This window comes from Bos grunniens, chromosome 13 (genome assembly GCF_055505025.1).
Source record: "Bos grunniens cultivar Pamir isolate PY7600 chromosome 13, Bosgru_T2T1.0, whole genome shotgun sequence".
In the NCBI taxonomy this organism is placed as follows: Eukaryota; Metazoa; Chordata; class Mammalia; order Artiodactyla; family Bovidae; genus Bos; species Bos grunniens.
Window position 1 is genome coordinate 65,224,199 of NC_141177.1, and position 25,002 is coordinate 65,249,200.

Sequence of the window (25,002 nt, forward strand, 5' to 3'; positions counted from 1 at the left end):
TGAGGTCGCAAAGAGTCGGACACAACTTAGGACTAAACAAGTAACCTTGTGTCCCAGCAGTTCCATCAAGGGCCAGCAGGGCCTAAACAGGTATGGAGTAGCAGGAAAAGTGGGACAGGAACATTATTATTTTCCTTTAAGATCAGAATCCTTAAGTCACCTATGCTAAGGCACATCCATCTTATAAATCAACCAGAGTAAAGAAGAGGCTAGAAATTACTTCAAAGTAATATTGAAAAATAATTTTGAAACAAAACTGATTTTTTTTCCTTTACATTTTTTTATACAGATTTCCTTATAGACTGAGATTGCTAACAAAATAGCCTGGATAACCTACTATCCAACAAGTATCAAACACTTTTCATCTAATTACTGCCAAATGTACCTTCGTGAGATCTCATGACTCAGTCTACCGGTATAATTAAGCAATGATGATTATCACATGAAGCCAACCACATGGAGGTCAAACAAAACACTCCAAGTGAATCCTGTGAGCCATTGACTCTAAGCCTTTGCTACAGACAGTGGAAAGGTACTAAATGATCAAATTTGCACTTAAGAAATTTACTAAATTAGAAATCAAAAGCTGGGAAACTGGTTACATTATCATTAATAAACAGGTGAGAAATGATAAAAAGGTCGAACTACCATACTATAATAGCAATGCAAAGGAAATAATAAATTCAAGAGACATTTGGAGGATTTGACCAAGAGCCGTCAGGCAGAGAAGATAACCTCAGGTGAAGGATAAGCGACTTCTGGCACATACATCTGGGTGTCTATTACTACCATTAACTGAGATAAGCATTACTGGAGGCAGTGTATGCATAAAAGATAACACGTTTATCATAAACATAAAAGATAACATGCATAAAAGATAAACATGTGCAGCAGTACTATGTACCCACAGAACACCTTAGAGGTACAGGCTGTCAGCTAAGAATACTCCTCTGAAGCTGAGGCTACCTGAAATAAACGTCTATTTTGGTGGTAATCGATATACAGGTTATAGTTAAAACCAGGAGTAACTGAGATCATCCTAGAAAGAATAAGGAGTGTGAATGAGAATAGAACCTACATGACGACAGTCTCTATCTAGAATGAGACTAGGCAGAATAAAGCCGTTGATCAGGCTGATCTTGGTTTAAATTCTCCCCTTGTCATTTTTCCAGCTCAGGGACTCTGAGCAAAGACATTTAACCTCTATGACCCACAGTTTTCCTCCACTGTAAAAAATCACCTCATATGATTTTATCATACGCACATATATATGTGCATCATATATATTATAAAACTTAATAAAAGTTCTTTAATAGTACTAATTTCAACAGCACCAAACTGATTTTGGTCAAGAGAGATGCAGAAGAACCAAGAGAATGCTGTCTCAGAAAACTAAGAAAGAACAGAAAAATAACTTGGATCTTTGCTGAAGCATCTCAGCTACTGAGGGGTCCCACTGCCCACACACGGGTGAAGTGCTTTCTTTTGTCATCTGTACATTAGCAGCCCCAGCTTCTCAGCAGGTGAAAAGGCACTCATGCGCCCTCACTCTGATCCTTAAACCTCCCTCTGTTCTCCCTCATAGTTCAGCTAAGGGATTCTCAAAGTTCTATTTATGACTAGGTAACTTTGGTGGATGAGGTAGGGAAAAAAATCAAATGGTCAGGATGTTTAATGGATGGCAGACACCATTTTATAAAAGCCAAAGCCACAGTAAGCCATGCCTTTGTTAGCCATTGCTGGTTTCTGGTTTGGTTTTATTACATTTTACTCTTCTAAGAAGAAACAGAGCTACTGGCTATTTAGAATTAAGCTCCAGTTTCTAACATAAGCAACCTACATCTAGTAAAGTCCAACGGTAATATAAAAACAAAAGGAACCAAAAAACCCATAAAGCAAAGAAGGACAAACACGAGGAGGTGACCATACTTTGGCCCCGGTTTGGCTTCCTGCAAAGCACCATGTAAATGTGCAAGTCAGCTCGGCTTCTCAGTTTCTCCTCAGTAAGAAACAGAGGCAGCGGTTCATCTGTGGCCCAAGCCACAACACAGAAGGGGCTGCAGTTCTCACTGCAGCCATCACAGGCCTCTGGGGCCAGCATCATTCCTTTATTTATCCACGATCCTTCAATAAATGCAATTCTGCCTGTGCACCCCAGTACCTATTTCCAGTGTTGGTGTGAATGAGTCAGAGAGCACCAGGCCAGAGGGCCGTGGAAACATGCAGGAGGGGGCAGTTAAGGCAGGAGATCTAAGCAGGAGACTGAGGCAAGAAGTTCAGGGCAGGGAATGGGGATTAGTCACTCAGGGAAAGGAAGAAAGGCAATCCAGACAGATGGACAGAATGGCGTGAGGAATGGCAGGACGAGATGAGGCTGGGTACCTCCATGAGACACAAAATACTGAATCCTGGAGTCAAAGAGGAACACGCTGGAGGAGGGTGCTGGCTTAGACCCACTAGACGTTTCATCCAAGCTCAAGTTTCACTTTAGATCTGTCAAGATTTAATGCGTGCTACCCAGTCCCAGACAACTGAAGAAACAGAGCTATGCCATCAAATACAGCTTCAGTTTTCACAGACTAAGTTTCCACACATGGCCTGGCTCCCAAATATCCACATGACCCGCACTACAGACCTTTCCCCTTAGCAGAGAAAAGCCCATACATCATGAAATGCTTCAGTTCTGTGCATTTTAATAGGTCATAAAAGCAAAAACTCCTTCAACTACCAAACACAGGCGTCTGTCAGGGGAGTGAAAGTGAAAGTGCACTTACCTGTACAAGCAGTCCATATAGTCTGCACCCTTGCTGTACTCCTCCCAATACCTATGGTACATAACAAGCACTTGCTCTTCAGACTCCAAAACTCTCTAAAGAAAAAAAACGCTTTTTACTCACAAAACAGTGGTCATTTTCATTTGTAAGCGATGAAATTTATCAAAAACTAATGTTCTTACATAAGTGACATAATTTGAGCATTGTATATCATATTTACAGATTACATTCTAATTTAACTACCTTCTAGCCAGGACATGGAAGCAACCTAGATGTCCATCAACAGATGAATGGATAAGAAAGCTGTGGTACATATACACAATGGAGTATTACTCAGCCATTAAAAAGAATACATTTGAATCAGTTCTAATGAGGTGGATGAAACTGGAGCCGATTATACAGAATGAAGTAAGCCAGAAAGAAAAACACCAATACAGTATACTAACGCATATATATGGAATTTAGAAAGATGGTAATGATAACCCTGTATGCGAGACAGCAAAAGAGACCCAGATGTATAGAACAGTCTTTGGACTCTGTGGGAGAGGGAGAGGGTGGAATGATTTGGGGGAATGGCATTGAAACATGTATAATAGCATATAAGAAATGGATCACCAGTCCAGGTTCGATACAGGATGCTTGGGGCTGGTGCACTGGGATGACCTGGAGGGATGGTACGGGGAGGGAAGAGGGAGGGAGGTTCAGGATGGGGAACACATGTACGCCCGTGGTGGATTCATGTTGATGTGTGGCAGAACCAATACAATATTGTAAAGTAATTAGTCTCCGATTAAAATAAATAAATTTAAATTAAAAATAAAAAAAAAATAATTTAACTACCTTCAGTAACAATGAAAGAGCTAGGAAAAAAAAACATGAATCTTAGAGATGAAAATGAAATATCCACATTACAGAGTAAATGCTTCATTTCCTAAGATAAAAAAAACAAAATGTAATGGTTTGATGCTGTTCCTTGGGCTAGAATACTAGGTCAGATTAAAACAGAATGTAATTCTATTGCCATGTATCTCTCTTTTTCCCCATGTCCATCAATTTTGATCAGACTGCTAGTTGTACGTCATCACCTCACATTATTCACTTTTCTGAATAAGACTATGAAAATTGACCATTTTTCCACATTCTCCAAATAAGGTATTGTATATTTACTTAATAAAATAAAAATAAAAGCCTACTATTTTTTGAAAAATGAAAATCAGGCTGAAATCTGAGGCCTGAACTTTTTAATTGAAATTCAGTATAACAACAAAAATTCACTGGCTAGGACGGACATTCCCAAAGTCACCCCTTCTTGTACCTCAACTATCCTTCCATCAACTGTCCGTGTGACCTTGGGCAAGTCCTGACCTCAATGCTCATCTAGTAACTCTGATGAAATGCTATGCTTTTAAACTTGGGATTTAAACAATTAAAGCTCACAATGATAGGAACAGCCGACAAACAGTACTTTTTTTGCCTACCATGTGGTAGATAAATTAAATATCCCAACCACTATTAATAATGCCACACTTCCCAGGTGGCATAGTGCGGTACAGAATCCACCTGCCAATGCAGGAGACACAGGTTCAATTCCTGGGTCAGGAAGACTCCCTAAGATTAGGAAAGGGCAACCAACTCCAGTATGCTTGTCTGGGAAATTCCATGGACAGCCTGGCAGGCTATGGTCCATGGCATCGCACAGACGGACACGACTGAGAGACTGACATGGCACAGTGTTAACAATGCTAGGGAATAGGGCCCCCTTAGGAACTTCTGCGGCTGGTGGGATAAAATATAAATCCAGAAACAATTTCTTACTACAGTCATTCCTGAGTATCAGCAGGGACTGTTTGTAGGATGCCCCATGGATACCAAAACCCACAGAGGCTCAACTCCCCTCCAGTCAGGCCTCCACACCCACCAGTATGGAAGACATAGACATGGAAGACCAACCGCGTTAAGTCAAAACAATAAAAATTGTTCATGACTTAAGACCTAGTCATTCTAAGTCTAGGGACTTACCCTATTTAGAAATAATAATAAACAGATAAAACAGGCTTTGAAAAATTAGCTTTTCTTCAAAGATTAGAAGGGAAATATCACAGGATCAATTGTGCTCTACTTATTACTCTTTGAAAAAGGCCTCATCCTAGTCATGTGCAGGGTTAGACAACTACACAGTTTATGTTACTTTATCTCTATTTTATAGATAAAAGAACTTAAAGTTCAATCCAGGTTAAGTGAGGTAGGTTAAGTGAGTTGCCCAGAGTCACAGGGCTAATAAAAGGTGGTCAAAAGTTTCTAGCTCAAACAATAAATGATCTCATCCAGTTCCTGATAAGATCACTAATCTGAAATAAGTTAGAAATGCTGCCATTAGCCAAATACTGCAAATTTGTCAATGCGTATACACAGCTCATCAAGTCTGTGATGTTTCCTTCATGTGCATGGCACACTGACCGAAATAACTGGTCACGGGGAGTTCCTGTCGTACTTTCTCATTTACCATTCTCCTTTTTAATCCTAGGATTTTCAAGACCTTACATAGGATTTTAAGAGGCAGCTAAAAGGTTGATTACAGAGATTCACCAAGAGGTGGGGAAGAGACAGTAAAAACAAAAAAACCTGGTTCTACAAACACCATCCGAAGAACATGTGAGGACTTGATTTCAAGTTGAACAACTCTTGATTTGAAACTCTCCTCACTTACTAGTAGCATGACCTTGAGTAACTAAACTGATTTCCCTTGGAGAACCTAACCACACAGTGCTGGACTCATAGCTCTTAAATACATTTTAGAAAAATGCTATTTAGGAAACAAAACAAATAACCTTAATTTGATACAAGTTCTGCACTGGAAAACAGTGAACTAGTCAAATAACTATCTAGCCACAAATACACTTACATCATGTATACAGCAGTCCTTACCTTGTGCAAATGCCGTACATGATTTTCCAAAAAAATCTTAGTTTCTGTATAAAGTCTTTCTCCAAGGGGTTCAGGATAGGCCACACATAAAGCATAGATATCTCTAGTTAAATTGTTAAGGTTTTCATATTCACATTACTTTAAAACAAATGAGATTTAACTCAAGTTTGAACTCAAGTTAAAAAATGGAAAATCTTTATTTCACTCTTATAGTTTAGGATTATATAGATACACACAGAATGAAGGACACTGACCCAACATGTGACAGGACAGGACCACATAAGGTAAGTCACACACCCTACAAATGCTTTGTAAAAAAATAAGTGCTAACATATGGTGCTGCACAATCTTCAGAGGAGAGTGGTGGGCTTTTTTTTTTTTTTTCAGTTTCAAAATATGAAAGATTTATCACTGCTAAAATTTCTACTTAATACCTGAGTATCAGAAGTCAACCTTATATTCCTGGGCAAAATAACAGGAAAAGGAGAGAAACTGGCTGTAGAACAATTAGGGACACAGTCTTTATTTTTCAAAATAAAATTTTAAAACTGAGATTCCAAGTTTGCTGTTTGCGCAGACTTTTTTTTATTTCAGGGGAGGAGCAGAAAACTCATGATCAGGTGAAGAGTAATTGGATCATCTTAGACAGATCAAACAATAAACATTTTAGAAATATCAATAACTGAAGGGACTTTTCTAGGAAGCTAGCTATCTCAAACCCATTTCCAAACTAACAAGTAACTATATATTCTGTAGAATAAGAACACATTTAATTATTCCATTTTAACTTATGCTCATTTTCTCTTTGTCATCTTCTATGACCAACTCCTTCTCTTCTCTTTTTACTCATTATTTTAGTTAAAATAGCCTTAAAAGTACCTAAGTACTTGCCTAGCCCAACCTCATTCATGCACAAGTAACTTTTAACACTTTTTAAAGTTTTTACTAAGATTCCAATCAGAAACAGTTCATGATGTTCCACACGCACACACACAAAACTTAAAAGAGACTAGTTCAATAATAAGCTCTTCAAAGGCAAAATCCACTATCAATTATCATCTAGATACAATGGAAAGTACAAGAAATCAGATGTTAGAAATCTTGCATAAAGTCTGTGCTCCATCAATGATTACCAGCACAGCGTCAGTGGGTCCCTTTACCGCTGAGTACCAGTTTCCACATCTATTATATCTGCCCCACCGGTCTGATAGGCGTGTTTGGGGCACCAAATAACACTAAAAATGTAAAAGATCTCTGCAAACTATGAAGTCTTCTAGAAAAGTTACCATCATTTTCTGTATCTGTAGTGACTAGAACACAGATAGCCTATCGAATGTTTCTTACTGACAGCTGCAACAGTAATGAATTCAAAGAACTTCACTGTTCCTGCACCAACATTTGGTTTAATATTAACAACTGGGTTAGGCACTGACAACAAGTTGAATCACTCTTATGAAATCCCAGCCTTTCTAGAGAACACACACCTTGTTCAGTGAGGCAGCCATCCTTCAGCCCCAGGGCACTGCTGGAGGGGGCAGTGAGCAGGAGACGACAGGAACCTTCACCCACGTAATACCTTCACGTCTCATCTTCCCTTTAGACGAAAAGAGTCTCTGGTTCCTGCAGGGTCTACTCTGTCCATAAAGCCTCCTATAGGGCCCTTCAACCCAGAGACCAGGCCTCAACCCCACTCCCTTCCTTCATGTGGAATATCCCTGTGGTAGAAGGTGAAGGCAGGTCAGCAGTCTGCCAGGGCTGCCCCCAGGCCCTCCCAGCCACGGTGCCTGGCAAACACTGGGCAGAGCTGGTGAGACAGCCACCCACCCCTCTCCCCAGCTACCAGCGGCTGAGGGTTCCTAGAGACCGCTTTAACCTCCCAAATACTAAGAAGCTAAAGTACTGGAATGCTGTGGGTTTTTTCCAGAGTATATATCCTGGGTGCTGGAGGTCACACTGCGTTTTTACCTATATAATGATATTATTAATGCTATAATATACATGTCTGCCCTCTTAACACAGGAGGCAGCATGTCAGTCTCAATCTGAAGGTCCTGAGTTTGAACCTCAGAAAGGGCAGATCACTCTTTTAGGGCTTCCCTGATAGCTCAGTTGGTAAAGAATCCACCTGCAACGCAGGAGACCCCAGTTCGATTCCTGGGTTGGAAAGATCTGCTGGAGAAGGGATAGGCTACCCATTCCAGTATTCTTGGGCTTCCCTTGTGGCTCAGCTGGTAAAGACTCCATTTCCAATGTGGGAGACCTAGGTTCAATCCCTGGGTTGGGAAGATCCCGGGGAGAAGGGAAGGGTTACCCACTTCAGTATTCTGGCCTGGAGAATTCCATGGACTGTACAGATCAAGGGGTTGCAAAGGGTCGGACATGACTGAGCAACTTTCACTTTCATATACATACATTATATTCAGTTCAGTTCAGTCACTCAGTTGTGTCCGACTTTGCAATCCCATGGACTGCAGCACTCCAGGCCTCCCCGTCCATCACCAACTCCCAGAGCTTACTCAAATTCGTGTCCATTGCGTCAGTGATGCCATGCAACCACCTAATCCTCTGTTGTCCCCTTCTCCTCCGGGCTTCAATCTTTCCCAGCATCAGGGTCTTTTCCAATGAGTCGGTTCTTCACATCAGGTGGCCCAAGTACTGGAGTTTCAGGCTTCAGCATCAGTCCTTCCAATGAACACTGTTAAGTCGCTTCAGTCGTGTCTGACTCTGTGCGACCCCATAGACGGCAGCCCACCAGGCTCCCCCATCCCTGGGATTCTCCAGGCAAGAACACTGGAGTGGGTTGCCATTTCCTTCTCCAATGCATGAAAGTGAAAAGTGAAAGTGAAGTCGCTCAGGCATGTCTGACTCTTTGAGACCCCATGGACTGCAGCCTACCAGGCTCCTCCGTCCATGGGATTTTCCAGGCAAGAGTACTGGAGTGGGGTGCCACTGCCTTCTCCGTTCCAATGAATAGTTAGGACTGATTTCCCTTAGGATTGACTGGTTTGATCCAGTCCAAGGGACTCTCAAGAGTCTTCTCCAACACCACAGTTCAACGTATCAATTCTTCAGCTCCCAGCTTTCTTTATAGTTCAACTCTCACATCCATACATGACCACTGGAAAAACCATAGCTTTGACTAGACAGACCTTTGTCAGCAAAGTAATGTCTCCGCTTTTTAATATGCCATCTAGGTTGATCATAGCTTTTCTTCCAAGGAGCAAGTATATTTTAATTTCATGGCTGCAGTCACCATCTGCAGTGATTTTGGAGCCCAAAAAAATAAAGTCTGACACTGTTTCCATTGTTTCCCCATCTATTTGCCATGAAGTGACAGGACCAGATGTCATGATCTTAGTTTTTTGAATGCTGAGTTTTAAGTTGACTTTTTCACTCTCTTCTTTCCCTTTCATCAAGAGCCTCTTTAGTTCTTTCTCACTCTCTGCCATAAGCGTGGTGTCATCTGCATATCTGAGGTTATTGATATTTCTCCAAGAAATCTTGATTCCAGTTTGTGCTTCATCCAGTCCAGCATTTCTCAAGATGTACTCTGCATATAAGTAAAATAAGCAGAGTGACAATATACAGCCTTGATGTACTCCTTTCCCAATCTGGAACCAGTCTGTTGTTCCATGTCCAGTTCTAACTGTTGCTCCTGACCTGCATACAGGTTTCTCAAGAGGCAGGTCAGGTGGTCTGGTATTCCCATTTCTAAGAATTTTCCAAAGTTTGTTGTCATCCATACAGTCAAAGGCTTTTGCATAGTCAATAAAGCAGAAATAGATGTTTTTCTGGGACTCTCTTGCTTTTTCGATGATCCAGCAAATGTTGGCAATTTGATCTCTGGTTCCTGTGCCTTTTCTAAAACCAGCTTGAACATCTGGAAGTTCACAGTTCACATACTGTTGAAGCCTGGCTTGGAGAGTTTTGAGCATTACGCATGTGAGATGAGTGCAATTGTGCAGTAGTTTGAGCATTCTTTGGGACTGCTTTTCTTTGGGATTGGAATGAAAACTGACCTTTTCCAGTCCTGTGGCCACTGCTGAGTTTTTCAAATTTGCTGGCATACTGAGTGTAGCACTTTCACAGCATCATCTTTTAGGATTTGAAATAGCTCAACTGGAATTCCATCACCTCCACTAGCCTTTGGTCATAGTGATGCGTCCTAAGGCCCACTTGACTTCACATTCCAGGATGTCTGGTTCTAGGTGAGTGATCACACCATCATGGTTATCTGGGCCATGAAGATCTTTTTTGTACAGTTCTTTTGTGTATTCTTGCCACCTCTTAATATCTTCTGCTTCTGTTAGGTCCATACCATTTCTGTCCTTTATTGAGCCCATCTTTGCATGAAATGTTCCCTTGATATCTCTAAATTTCTTGAAGAGATCACTAGTTTTTCATGTTCTATTGTTTTCCTCTATTTCTTTGCACTGATCACTGAGGCTTTCTTATCTCTCCTTGCTATTCTGCTATTCTTTGGAATTTTGCATTCAAATGGGTTTATCTTTCGTTTTCTCCTTTGCCTTTCACTTTTCTTCTTTTTACAGCCATCTGTAAGGCCTCCCCAGACAACCATTTTGACTTTTTGCATTTTTTCCCTTGGGGATGGTCTTGATTACTGCCTCCTGTACAATGTCACAAACCTCCGTACATAGTTCATCAGGCACTCTATCACAACTAATTCCTTGAACCCAATCCCTTGAATCTATTTGTCACTTCCACTGTATAATGTAAGGGATCTGATTTAGGTCATACAGGAATGGTCTAATGGTTTTCTCTACTTTCTTCAATTTAAATCTGAATTTGGCAATAAGGAGTTTATGATCTGAGCCATAGTCAGCTCCTGGTCTCGTTTTTGCTGACTGTATAGAGCTTCTCCATATTAGGTATAGTATATCTGTGTGTATGTATATAAAGTTTTTAAAATAAGATTGCTTTCATGTAGGAATGCAGGGCAGCAGGTTTTAGGCCACAGGGAAACCACCTACTTATGTTTTCATATACAACCCCTAACTCGCAAATGCAGACAACCCAGGTAAGAACCGTTCCGGCCTCACAGGCGCTGAATGTGCTATGTGCTCTCTGCCTGCAACGCTGCCCCTAGGTCTCTGTGTGACCTGCTCCCTCCCTCTGTCCTAGTCTTTGCTCAAGTTTTATCACCATCCTCAGAGAGACCTTCCCTGACCACCATCTGCAGAGTCCCATACACACTCCAGCCACACTCAGACACTTGCCCTGCTTCACTCCTCCCCACCGGACCGCCCCGATACTTAACCTGTTACGATTAATAAAAGCACTGGCATGAGGTTTGCTTTACATCTGTTTAATGCCTATCTCCTTCAGTAGAATGAAGGGAAAGTGGCTTGTTTTGTTCACAGCTGTACTCCCAAAGCCTGAAGTGGTGTCTGACATATGCTAAATCTCAGGAAAGTATTTGCTGAACAAAAGGTTATGGAAGACTGTTGACTGCCACATACAGGCAATAAATTTGGAAATGTCAACAATAATACATTTGAAAATAGTTATACTGGAAAGTTCTTCCACTTAGGAAAGCTTAAACCTGTTTTCAACAAGCTTATGAACCCAGAGTGCTGACGGGTGCAGGCGTAGGTGCCACCAAAGGATACGAGAAGCGGTCGTTCCACGTTGCTCTCTCCACGTACTCCAACATGACCACAGCTTTGATTGTCGTGAGGAGTTTGCTCCAGGTTTCATCAAAATCCACTACTCTTGGTTTCAAAGACATTGTGCAAGTTTAGTGTTGAAATCTGTTAATTAAAGACAATGCTAACATTAGCATGAATTACATGGGGTCAGTCATTTGTCTCTAAAACAATCGCATCATTAGGCAGCAGGATGCAGGAAGGCGTGAGAACAGAGCCTGGCGCGTGGTGAGAACAATCAACGTTGGCTGTCATCTTTTCATGCCTGTCCAGACAAGGAATTCTTCAGAATGTTTGTATTCACTACAAACTCTAAGAAATAGAGAGCTTTTAACACAAATTATTTATAATTCAGGGTGGTCCAAAGAATGAGAAGCTTCACGTGCTGACAGAAAGAAGCTGGGGCTCAATGAGCCAAAAAGTTAAACTCCAACATGAGAAATCCACAGCAGATACTCAGCCAAGACAAAAAGGCTTCAGCCCCAAATCCTCGTGGTTTGCACTCCTTAAACTGGAGACCAAGCGCATATATGAGGAAACACAAAATCATTAAAGGGTTTCTTTTCTTAAAGCATCAGTTTAGCTGGATTCCAAATCCTTCTCCATAACACAGCAGAAGAACAGAATTAAAAGAAAAACCTTGTAAAGCCCCATTTAATTGCACAAGGGAGCATTTTTCCTGCGCAAGCCTTCACACCCTCCCCGAAGTTTTCCCTCATTACGGGACTGTGAAGCACCAAGTTAGTCCTGTAGCTAGGGCCAAACAAGGAGGAAACATTCTTCCTCTTTGTGTCCCACTGTGGGGAAAAAAGGAGGTAAAGAGACAGCAGGGAGAAGGCAGGATGCATAGAGAGAAAGGAAACGAGACAAGAGACCAGTTGCATGGTCCACGAACTGGAGGCGGCCCTGGGCTCTTCTTACGTGGTGAAGAAAAGAACTGCAGAGGGGTCCAGGGAACAGACTTCAAGAGAAGAGAAGAAAAGGAATCAGAGAGGTTAAACAAAAGCCCAAAGAGGGTGTGCCACACTGAATCAACTCTCTTCCGTCAACAGACCAGGCCTTAAATTTCCTCTAACTAGCAGTAGTCCCTGTGTGTGTGTGTATTGGGGGGAAGAGGGGGACCTAAAGCTCCAGTTTTAAAACAGAAAATTAACCTTAACTTCTCATGCTTTTCACACATCCTATCTGTGTGGGATTTCTTAAATCCTTCCATTCTCGTGCAACCCCATAAAAGCTCTAGGGTCAGGCCAACAGTTTCAGTTTGCATTCATCTTTTATTTATCAAAGAAGTACTAATAACTGTTAATACTTATACAGTACTTACTATGAAAGTGAAAGTCACTCAGTCGTGTCTGACTCTTTTCGACCCCATGGACTATATATATAGTTCATGGAATTAATTCTGCAGGCCAGAATACTGGAGTAGGTAGCCTTTCCCTTCTCCAGGGCATCTTCCCAACCCAGGGATCAAACCCGGATCTCCCACATTGCATACAGATTCTTTACCGGCTGAGCCACAAGGGAAGCCCAAGAATACTGGAGTGGGTAGCCTATCCCTTCTCCAGCAGATCTTCCTGACCAAGGAATCGAACCAGGGTCTCCTGCATTGCAGGCAGATTCTTTAACAACTGAGCTATCAGGGAAGCCCATACTTACTATGAGCCAAACACACATCTAAGTGCTTTATATAAAGTCACTTAATCTTCCCAACAATCTGAAGTAGGGCCCACTGTTCCCTCCATTTTCTGGATAAGAAAACTAATTACATGGTGATTAACAAACTTGCTTAAGGTCGCAGAGCTATTTATTGATGGCATCAGGATTCAGACCTGCGCTGGAACCCCTGCCCTCAACTACCATATACAACTATGTGCTGTGTGCTCAGTGATGGCTGACTCCTTGCGACCCCATGAACTGTAGCCCACCAGGTTTCTCTGTCCATGGGACTTCCCAGGCAAGAATACTAGTAGTGGGTTGCCATGTCCTGCTCCAGCAGACTTAGGAACATCCATGCCAGGCATTGTACTAGGTGAGGATAACAGTGGTCAACAGAGTTCTTGACTTCCAAGGAAGTTAGACTCTTGGATCTGGCATTCAGCAACAAAAATAACCTAAACCACAGAGCTGACCATGTCACTCTGGTACTTAAAGCAGCTTGAGATTTTCCACTACGGATAGCATCTGGTTTAAGCTCATTGGCAACAGGATCATCAAGCTTCCATGATGTGACCTTGGACTAAAGCCCATCCTCACCTTGCTCTTCTCATGGGACTCCTTTCCTTGGCATCATAATCTGGAAACTTCTTTGCTTAGAGGTCACTGAACACAACAGGCTGATTCACAAACACTGAGCGTTACCGTGATTGCTTTCTGTACCTAAAATTCTTCTCTTCTCCATGCCTCCTCCTTTCAATCCATTCACCTAACTGAATATTAGCTTTTAGGAAATTTTCTGGGCCCACTTAAACTAGGTAAGGTGTCCTCTTCTGTGTAACTTGAGAATTCTCTTTAACTGCTATTAGAGGATTAAACTACCCTCAGCCAACTCGATGGACATGAATTTGAGCAAGCTCCAGGAGCTAGTGATAGACAGGGAAGCCTGGCACATTGCAGTCCATGGAGTCACAAAGAGTCGGACACGATTAAGCAACTGAACTGAACTGAGCCACGATTATCTGAGTGCTTCCTCAGGGTAGGGAGACTACTGTGTAACTGTGTACCAAAAAGCTATCACTGTTTGCTTCACATTCCATTCCTCCCCCTATAAGAATGGGATCATACCACACACCCTACTTATACATTATTTTAATGGTTGCATCGATTACCTTTTAGCTTTATTCAAGTTTTAGCAGAATCAGACTGGCATTGATTTCTCTGTTGAGAACAGAGAGAATGGGTTTATGTACAGTGATAATCCACTCTTAGATGGATGGAAAATGTGAACACCAAGGCGAGAGAAGCATCAGCCCAGGGAAATACACTAAAAACTAACAAACCAGTAACAGGAAGTATGCTAAAAGAGTTGGTTAGCTTCTATGCCTGCCCAATAGAAAGCTCCTTTATTTAAGCTCCTTAAATAAAATGTATGTTCCTTCATCTTATTTAAATTGTTTAAATGATCTTTACTCATGGAGCATTTATACAAGGATGTAAAAGAGAGAGGGCAAAGAAAGAAATTTTATGGCAATAACATTTATGAAATTTTCATTACATTTGAAAATGATTCATAGATTAGATTTTCTCACTAGGAGCACCATTTCTAAGTATCGTATGGTATCACAGAGCTACCACGTGATTCAGTAATTCACTCCTATGCAAGAGAAAACATGTCCACACAAAAACTTGGATATGGGGCTTTCCTGTGGCACAGTGGTAAAGAATCCACCTGGCAATGCAAGAGACTCCGGTTCGATCCCTGATCCAGGAAGATCCCACATGCCACAGAGCAACTAAAGCCCAGGAGCCACAACTACTGACCTTACTTGCCACAACTCCTGAAGCTCAAGTGCCCTACAGCCTTGCTCTGCAACACAAAGAAGCCACTGCAGAGAGAAGCCCAAGCACCACAACTAGGGAAAAGCCCACACAGCAACAAAGACCCAGCCCAGCCAAAAATAAATAAAATAAAATAAAAAAACATAAAAACTTGGACACAAATGTTCATAGCAGCATTTATTTATAAAGGCCAAAAAAGTGGAAATCACTCAAATGTCTATCAAGTAAAAAATGGATAAATAAAATGTAGTACATCCAATGATTATTCTGTAATACAAAGGAATGGAGTACTGATAGATGCTACAATATAGATAAACCTCAAAAACATATTCTGTGAATAAAGTTGGTCATAAAAGACTGCCTATTACTGCCTATTCCGTTTACATGAAATATCCAGAAAAGACAGATCAGCAGACACAGCAAGTATTTTAGTGTTTGCACAGGGTTACAGGACCTGGAGAAAAATGGGAAGTGACTGCTAATTAGGTGATGAAAATGTTTTAAAACTGATTGTCATCATGTTTGCACAACCCTCACATGTGCTAAAAACCACTGAACTGTACAGTTCAAATGAGTACACTGAATGGTATGCGAAGGATAACTCAATAAAGCTGTTAAGACACTTAAGGTGAAATAACCGTACCAAAAATTTTGGAGCAATTTAATGTGGAGGGGAATGTAGGGGAGAACAGGTACATTTACATGATTGCAAATTCTGAAATCTCAGTCTCCTTCTCACTCCTATGCTACAGTCACCAGGTCCCATCACTAGAGGGATCTATTATGTGTGTCTGGGAGTACTTTATGCATATATGTCATTATTTCCCCTTTTTACATAGTTGAATACAGAGATGGTCTTTCTTCACCTGTTTTATATAAATGGCATCACACCACTTACTTAACAATATATTCACTTAACAGTACATTTGGAAAAGCATTCCATATTAACACATAAGGATTTCTTTAATCCTAATAGCATTTCTTGGAGAAGGAAATGGCAACCCACTCCAGCATTCTTTGCCTGGAGAATCCCATGGACTGAGGAGCCTCGCAGGCTACAGTCCATGGGGTCGCAAAGAGTCAGACACAACCGAGTGACTAGGCAAATAGCATTTCACTGCTTGGCTGTACTTGGATTCATTCTATTATGTTTGATATGATATGTGATGAGTCCTCCAAAATTCAAGTACCTAGTTTAATATCAGTATTTTTGAGTTAAAATAGTTTTTTAAATGGATTAGTAAGTTCTTTTCACATTGACATCAACAAAGTTTTCTTCTAAAGATACTGTTAACACAACTTAAGTTACAATTGTTACAAATACTTATAAGAAAACTACAATTTATCATTATCCTTACTGTTCATTAAATACCTTCTGAATTCCTCCTATGTGATACATATTATATATACAAACATCACTAACCATCAACCTGCAAGTGTGCAAAATCCAGACTACAGGAAACTACTGGATAATCAGATTTCTTCAATAAATTATGCACACACATAAGAGAGAGAAAAGAAAATGAGAGTGAGAGACATTTATGGAATAGAAATTAAACTAAAATAGACTGAAAAGGCACATTTAATCTACCACAGTATGATTGTTCCTATTTGGATATAGATTTATGCTCTTTTTTAAAATTCATATTTATGATAACCTTGGAAATCTGAAAACACTTGAGGAGCTATTTCATGACCTTAAAAATATTTTTTATAACAATTAGGAGAGCTTTAAAAATGAGAGTTCTTATCTGTCAAAGACACATCCCCAAATACTTATGAATGTAATAAATGCTGTCTGAGACCTACCTCAAAATTAAACAGCTTGTTTATGCACTGATTGATAATTGTTGAGAATGAGTGACAAGTACATTAGGCATTATTAAACTATTCATTCTCTGTATATGTTTGCAATTTTTCAAAGTAAATGGGTTTAAAAAAAATCTTTACCATCATCATTAACAGTTCCATAAATATGAGGAAGAGTGGGGAACACATAAATCAGAATCAGAAAGTTATTTTTAAAAGGATTATTCATCCAAAAGATCTAACATTCAATTAATATGCATTCTAGAAAATCAGAATGAGAGGTAATTATTAAAGAAAAAATACTGCAGAACTAATGAACATTAGTTTTCCAACTTAGAAGGACATGTTGAGTACCCAGAATATTTGATTTTAAAAATAACAAGGCACCACTTTTTGGCATACTAAACCACTGAGGATAAAGAAAGGAGTTTATAATTTTTCAGAAAAGAAAAAAGTCACAACAGACTATAAATTATATATAGATTTACAATTGCAACACTGGATGCTGGAGGTAATATAAAGCAATGCTTTCAAAATGCTCAGGGGAAGATGACTAATCACCTAGAGTTCTCTATCCAGAGTGGTATCAAATAATGTACATGAAATCATTTTACTCAGGAATCTATTGGAAGATATCCTCTATAAGGAGGAAATTAACAAACCAAGAAAGACTTGGGATCCCAAAACAGAGGGATCTAACACAGAAGAGAGGAACAGGAATTTTTCAGCACAGAAGCTTGACAGATTTTAAAAACAACCCGTCTATACAGACACAGAACAAAGGGCTCCAGGAGGGTTCTTTCCAAGAAAAAAAAGACGGAAGGATACTTCCAAACTTATGTTACAAGGCCAGCATTACCATGATTACCAAAGGACACCACAAGAAAAGAAAATCTAGATACATATGTATGTATGGCTGAGTCCCTTCACTGTTCACCTAAAACTTTTATATTTGTTATCAGCTATACCTCAATATAAAATACAAAGTTTTTAAAATAAATAAATAAACAAAATGGGTATCAAAATAAATACACACACACCAAAAAGAAAAGAAAGCTAAAGGCCAATATTCCTGATGAACACAGATGCAAACATCTGCAAAAAAAAAAAAATTTAGCAAGCCAAATTCAACAACACATTAAAAGGACTGATACACCATGATCAACTGTGATATATTCCAGGGATACAAGGTTCAACATCCACAGATCAATGACATTAATACAATGAAGAATGAAAAATCACATGATGATCTCAACAGATGTAGAAAAAGCATCTGTCAAAATTCAACATTCATTTATGACAAAAGCTCTCAACAAAGTGGGCATAGAGGGAATGTACCTCAACATAATAAAGGTCATATAAGACAAGCCCACAGCTAACATACTAAACAGTGACAAGCTGCCTAATAACCACTTAGACAGTTTCTATTAAAGTTAAGCATATACTTTCCATGGGATCCAGCAACTCCATGTCTGGGTATTTACACAGGAGAAATGAAGACATACATTCACAGGAAAACCTAAACACAAATTTTTAGAGCACCTTTATTAATAACTACCAAAGCGCACAAACCAAATATCCCATCAACTAGTGGATGGAAAACAAAATGTGGTGAATTCACACAACAGTATACTATTCAGTATTAAAGTTGGACAAATCACTGATATGTGGACAACAACAGATGATTCTCAAAAGCATTATGCCAAGTGAAAGCAGACATGTTCATTAAGCTACATATTGTAATGGTTGCTGAAAAAGTCAAAAATACAAAAACATACATCAAATCACTGATTGTCAGAGACTCAGGACAGATACTTGACTAGTTTTCTGACAACAAACATTTTCTAATCAGTTACTAGTTCTAAGAGAATAGCTAGGTAACCCAAGCTAAAGACAAAAATCAAGTTGATAAATTATCTAGATTTCTGATAGCAATGTTCTAAAATCTCTTTTCCTTTTCAGTTTTTCTCTTCACACACCTACCTCACTCCCCAGAACACTAAAAGAGAGCCCCTGGAGAAGGAATAGCAACCCACTCCAGTAATCTTGCCTGGAGAATCCCATGGACAGAGAAGCCTGGTGGGTCCACGGACTCACAGAAGAGTTGGACATGACTGAGCAACTGATTATGCACGAACACACTAACATTTCCTTTCTCCCGAGAATCTTAACTTTGAGGTACAGATGCTGAAAGAGCTCTGAAGCAACATGGTACCGGCCCAAAGTGTTAACACAGCCTGACAATGTGTTATGATATGTTAACACAGCCTGACAAAACTCCCACTCCAACAATGTTTTAAAGAAAACAAAGTTGCCAGCAATAGCAGAAATACAAAAGATATAATTTTGCCAACATCAGATGGATTTTAATATGGAGTGATACTGTTTTTCAATCAGACATTTTTCATACAAAGAAGTGATCTGGATAATTACACTTCAGCAGGTAAAGCAGTAACAGCATCTCAAAACATTCACTTTAAGAACAGAACTGATGCTGGTACATAATTAAATATTTTATTTGAAGCACAAACTATTTTAGCAAAATGTAAAACCATGTTCAACATAATGATCAGTATGACTTCAGCTTAATTACTGATAAACATTTCAGTTGCCTTCCAAAAGTATAATTATCAACAATGTAAATGGCTAAACACTTAATGTCTTTTTTAGTAAAAAAAAAAAAAATTAAAAATAAATAAAACAAAAAACCTATCAAATTTAACTTTTTATTTCAGTACTGATCATTCCCAGCAATAAAACTCTGGCATTCCAAAAATTATCAAAAGAATCAGTTCAGTTCAGTCACTCAGTCATGTCCGACTCTGCAACCCCATGAATCGCAGCACGCCAGGCCTCCCTGTCCATCACCAACTCCTGGAGTTTACTCAGACTCATGTTCATCAAGTCGGTGATGCCATCCAGCCATCTCATCCTCTGTTGTCCCCTTCTCCTCCTGCCCCCAATCCCTCCCAGCATCAGAGTCTTTTCCAATGAGTCAACTCTTCGCATGAGGTGGCCAAAGTATCGAAGTTTCAGCTTTAGCATCAGTCCTTCCAATGAACACCCAGGACTGATCTCCTTTAGAATAGACTGGATGGATCTCCTTGCAGTCCAAGGGACTCTCAAGAGTCTTCTCCAACACCACATTTCATAAGCATCAATACTTTGGCACTCACCTTTCTTCACAGTGGGGCTTCCCTGGTGGCTCAGAGCTTAACACATCTGCCTGGAATTCAGGAGACCCGGGTTCGATCCCTGAGTCGGGAAGATCCCCTGGAGAAGGAAATGGCAACCCACTCTAGTACTCTTGCCTGGAGAATCCCATGGAGGGAGGAGCCTGGTAGGCTCAGTCCATGGGGTCTGAAAGAGTCAGACATGACTGAGCGACTTCACTTTCACTTCTCTTCATAGTCCGACTCTCATATCCATACATGACCACTGGAAAAACCATAGTCTTGACTAGATGGACCTGTGTTGGCAAAGTAATGTCTCTGCTTTTTAATATGCTATTTAAGTTGGTCACGGAGAAGGCAATGGCACCCCACTCCAGTACTCTTGCCTGGAAAATCCCATGGACGGAGGAGCCTGGTAGGCTGCAGTCCATGGGGTCGCTAAGAGTCGGACACTACTGAGCAACTTCACTTTCACTTTTCACTTTCATGCACTGGAGAAGGAAATGGCAACCCACTCCAATGTTCTTGCTTGGAGAATCCCAGGGACAGGGGAGCCTGGTGGGCTGCCATCTATGGAGTCGCACAGAGTTGGACACGACTGAAGTGAGTTAGTATAGCATAGGTTGGTCATAACCTTCCTTCCAAGGAGTAATTTCTTTTAATTTCATGGCTGCAATCACCATCTGCAGTGATTTTGGAGCCCCAAAAAATAAAGTCTGACACGGTGTCCACTGTTTCCCCATCTATTTCCCATGAAGTGATGGGACCAGATGCCATGATCTTCGTTTTCTGAATGTTGAGCTTTAAGCCAACTTTTTCACTCTCCTCTTTCACTTTCATCAAGAGGCTCTTTAGTTCCTCTTCACTTTCTGCCATAAGGGTGGTGTCATCTGCACATCTGAGGTTATTGATATTTCTCCCGGCAATCTTGATTCCAGCTTGTGCTTCTTCCAGCCCAGTGTTTCTCATGATGTACTCTGCATAGAAGTTAAATAAGCAAGGTGACAATGTACAGCCTTGACGTACTCCTTTTCCTATTTGGAAAATCTGTTGTTCTATGTCCAGTTCTAACTGTTGTTTCCTGACCTGCATATAGGTTTCTCAAGAGGCAGGTCAGGTGGTCTGGTATTCCCATCTCTTGAAGAATTTTCCACAGTTTATTGTGATCCACACAGTCAAAGGCTTTGGCATAGTCAATAATGCAGAAATAGATGTTTTTCTGGAACTCTCTTGCTTTTTCAATGATCCAGCGGATGTTGGCAGTTTGATCTCTGGTTCCTCTACCTTTTCTAAAACCAGCATAACCATCTGAAAGTTCAGGTTCATGTACTGCTGAAGCCCGGCTTGGAGAATTTTGAGCATTACTTTACTAGCATGTGAGATGAGTCCAACTGTGCAGTAGTTTGAGCATTCTTTGGCATTACCTTTCTTTGGGATTGGAATGAAAACAGACCTTTTCCAGTCCTGAGTTTTCCCTCAGGACTGCTGAGTTTTCCAAATTTGCTGGCATATTGAGTGTAGCACTTTCACAGCATCATCTTTTAGGATTTGAAATAGCTCAACTGGAATTCCATCACCTCCACTAGCTTTTTTCGTAGTGATGCTTTCTAAGGCCCACTTGACTTCACATTCCAGGATGTCTGGGTCTAGATGAGTGATCATACCATCGTGATTATCTGGGTCATGAAGATCTTTTTTGTATAGTTCTTCTGTGTATTCTTGCCACCTCTTCTTAGTATCTTCTGCTTCTGTTAGGTCCATACCATTTCTATCCTTTATTGAGCCCATCTTTGCATGAAATGTTCCCTTGGTATCTCTAATTTTCTTGAGATCTCTAGTCTTTCCCATTCTGTTGTTTTCCTCTATTTCTTTGCATTGATCAAAAGAATACTGGGGCCTAATAAATTTCAGGTAAGTCAATATACCCTAGTAAATTTTTAAAATGACATCCAGGGGGCTTATTGAGCAGGTTATAGCCTAAATACACAAAATAAGGAAAATATTTAATACCTAATCAAAGAGCGTTATTAATTCTTCAATATTTTCCATTTCTAAGACTACCTCTGGTATACACTGACCAAAAGTTATCGTGATTTCATATGAAGATAAGCTCCAAGCATGCATCTAAACTCTTTCATCTTACTGCACTGAATGTGTGGCCCATGAGCTACAGCCAAGAGGTATCTTTGTTAACTGCAGGCTCAGGGTAAATGTTTACTGTTGCAATAAGGCTTGACACACAGCTCCACACCACAGATGTCATTTCCATCATGTGACTTGCTTACTTAAGAATTTCTAGGGGACCTCCCTGGTGGTCCAGTGGCTAAGAGTCCATGCTCCCAGTGCAGGGGATCCAGGCTCAATTCCTGGTCAGGGAACTAGATCCCATATGCTGTAACTAACAGTTCACAGGCAACAACTAGAGATTATACATGCCGCAACTAAGATCTGGTGCAGCCAAATAAATAAATATTTTTTTAATTAAAAATAAAAAGAATTTCTAGTAGTGTGTTTTTTTAAAAAGGCAGACACTGGTGAAAAAAGTCAAGAGAAACACAGTGGTCTGTAACTTCAATTGGCAAAATGTATAGTGCAGGAAGAAAACCTTAGGAAGGGGGACAGTAGGAAGTACGGAATATATTTATAATACAACAAAAAAATTATAGAAGAATATGGTTCCAAACTAAAGTCAACTTGACCAGAATTAAAGACCTTTCTCCTCCATGACTTGAGACTCTCCCACATGTCTACAAACAGTATTTCTTTCCATGGCTCCTATCTCAATGAAGCTTTATGTCTTTTTCACTTACTTGCTCACTTTTTTCCAATTTTAATAAGCCAGGCAGGAATTTAAGACTCCAACTAGCCTTAAAAAAATTCTTACAGATGTTTCAAGGATGAGTTAGAGAACTTGAATTAATCTGAGTTTCTCATGAGTAGGCAAGCCCACCCACTCTGGCGCACAGGTAAGACAAAGCTGTGACCAATAAGCCTTTTCACAAATAAACATTAAGACTGAATTTTCTTTCTAGTCCTGACCATCTATCCAAATATTAAAAAGGATTACTCGAATTATACTCTAGTTATCCTTTTTAACAACCCAATGACTTGCAATTTTTGTTATCCTGAGAGCTAAATTAAGTCACATTATCTAAAAACCTTGGACTCACTTTGGTAACTTCAAACCATTATTATGACTATTGGAAAAGTATGCTCTATTTCTATCAGAAAACAGCAGTTATAAATAAAAAGGGACAGCAAGTGTAAATCCTATAGTGTTTGACTGGAATGAGAGTTATCAGCATGGTTTTTAACACAGAGAGAGAGATGAAAGATATAGAAATAAACAGATGTTGTGTATGCATGGATTAGTATTCATATATGTATTTCTAGCTCCGTTCACTGAGAGGGCCTAGGAGCAATGACACCCAATGGCAATTAGCACACATAACATCTAGATCTTGGTTTCTAAAAACCATTCTCCAAGAGAAGGAACTAGAGCTCACTGGAGAAGTGATTGGTTCCAGGGCTGCAGCAGGGGCAATATAATGAGTCTGGACATGTTAAGATGTCAGAAAACAGAAAGTGCGTTCTTAAAGAGGCTGGAGGATGTTAAAAAGACAAAGAGCAAACTTGAAAGCCATAGAAGAACAATCTGACTGATTAAATAAAGATAAAATTAAATTATAAACCATAGAGTAAAACAAGTATCTCTGACTCAACATGGATACAAATATGGAGACGAGACAGTTCTCCCTTATAGAAGGATTCCAATTAATAAGTGTAGAAGGAAATGAGAAAAATACAAAATTGCCATCAGGTGAACACTGCTGTAATTATTGTTATAAGCAAGAACTACCAAAGAATGCTGAAATGAAAGGACAAAAATTTGAGAACAGGATTTCTGCATAGTTTCAAAGAATCTCCCCCCATATATCCAGCAATTACAAAGAGAAAAAATAGTAACTTCTACAAGCAAAGAAATTTAACAGACATGACCTTAATGAGAGCTAACATCACCTCTAATACAATATACTGACATCCTGTATCCTGCAATATGATACGCTGTAGACTCAGCATCAATTCTTGTGATGTACCACCTCAATGGTGATGTACCACCTCAATCTAACTATGAGAAACCATCAGAGAAACCCAAATTGAGTCATTCTACAAAATAAACTGACCATTCATTGCAAGCATGAAGATGATGGAAAACAAGAAAAGATCATCACAGATTAGAAGAGACTTGGGAGACAGATCAGAGAAGGCAATGGCACCCCACTCCAGTATTCTTGCCTTGAAAATCCCATGGGTGGAGGAGCCTGGTAGGCTGCAGTCCATGGGGTCGCTAAGAGTCGGACACGACTGATCGACTTCACTTTCACTTTTAACTTTCATGCATTGGAGAAGGAAATGGCAACCCACTCCAGTGTTCTTGCCTGGAGAATCCCAGGGACGGCGGAGCCTGGTAGGCTGCCATCTATGGGGTCACACAGAGTCGGACACGACTGAAGTGACTTAGCAGCAGCAGCAGCAGGGAGACAGATGCTAAATGCTGTGTCTGATCCTGAACTGAATCTTGAAAAGGTAAAGGACATTACAGGAAAAACTAGTGGGATTCACATAAAGGTCTGTAGTTTAATTAACAGCATGGTACCAATGTTAATTTTCCTCGTTTTGCTCATTGTGCCCTGGTTATATAGCTGTTGGCACTAAGGAAATCTAGGGAAAGGTATACCTGAGCTTTCTGTACCATTTGTGCAACTTCTCTGTACAGTCTGAAATTATTTCAACATTTAAATTTAGGGGACTTCCCTGGCAGTCCAGAGCTTGCCTGAGACTCAGCGCTTCCGCTGCAGGGGCCATGCGTTTGATCCCTGGTTGGGGAACTAAAATCCCACTTGCTACGTGGTGCAGCCAAATCAACAAAAAAGAAACAAAAATAAAATAAAATAAAAATGTAAGTATCCTGTACTTTCCGTCAACTGAAGTAAAGCAAAACTGAGAAATTCAAGAAATATTTACACATGGTAAATCTAATATTTCATTATTTGAAAAGCAACCTACATTAGAACAAGACTTAAGTCATTGAGTTAATAGATATTTATTAAGTATTCACAATACTCAGACCTCTACCAGGTATTAAAGATGTTGCCTTCAA

At 40.0% G+C, this 25,002-nt stretch overlaps 1 protein-coding gene across 4 annotated transcripts in view; it reads right to left on the bottom strand.

Annotated features, from left to right (window-relative positions):
• CUL2 (cullin 2) overlaps positions 1-25,002 on the bottom strand; it is a 71,543-nt gene that overhangs the window by 41,259 nt on the left and 5,282 nt on the right. For all 4 annotated transcript variants that reach the window (XM_086334648.1, XM_086334646.1, XM_086334649.1 and 1 more), the window contains 3 exons: positions 11,329-11,469; positions 5,700-5,802; positions 2,775-2,869 (listed from right to left, as the gene is read on the bottom strand). In XM_086334648.1, coding sequence (XP_086190774.1) covers positions 2,775-2,869; positions 5,700-5,802; positions 11,329-11,447 — 317 coding nt within the window. In that variant the 5' untranslated portion in view covers positions 11,448-11,469. The remainder of the gene's footprint in view (positions 1-2,774; positions 2,870-5,699; positions 5,803-11,328; positions 11,470-25,002) is intronic.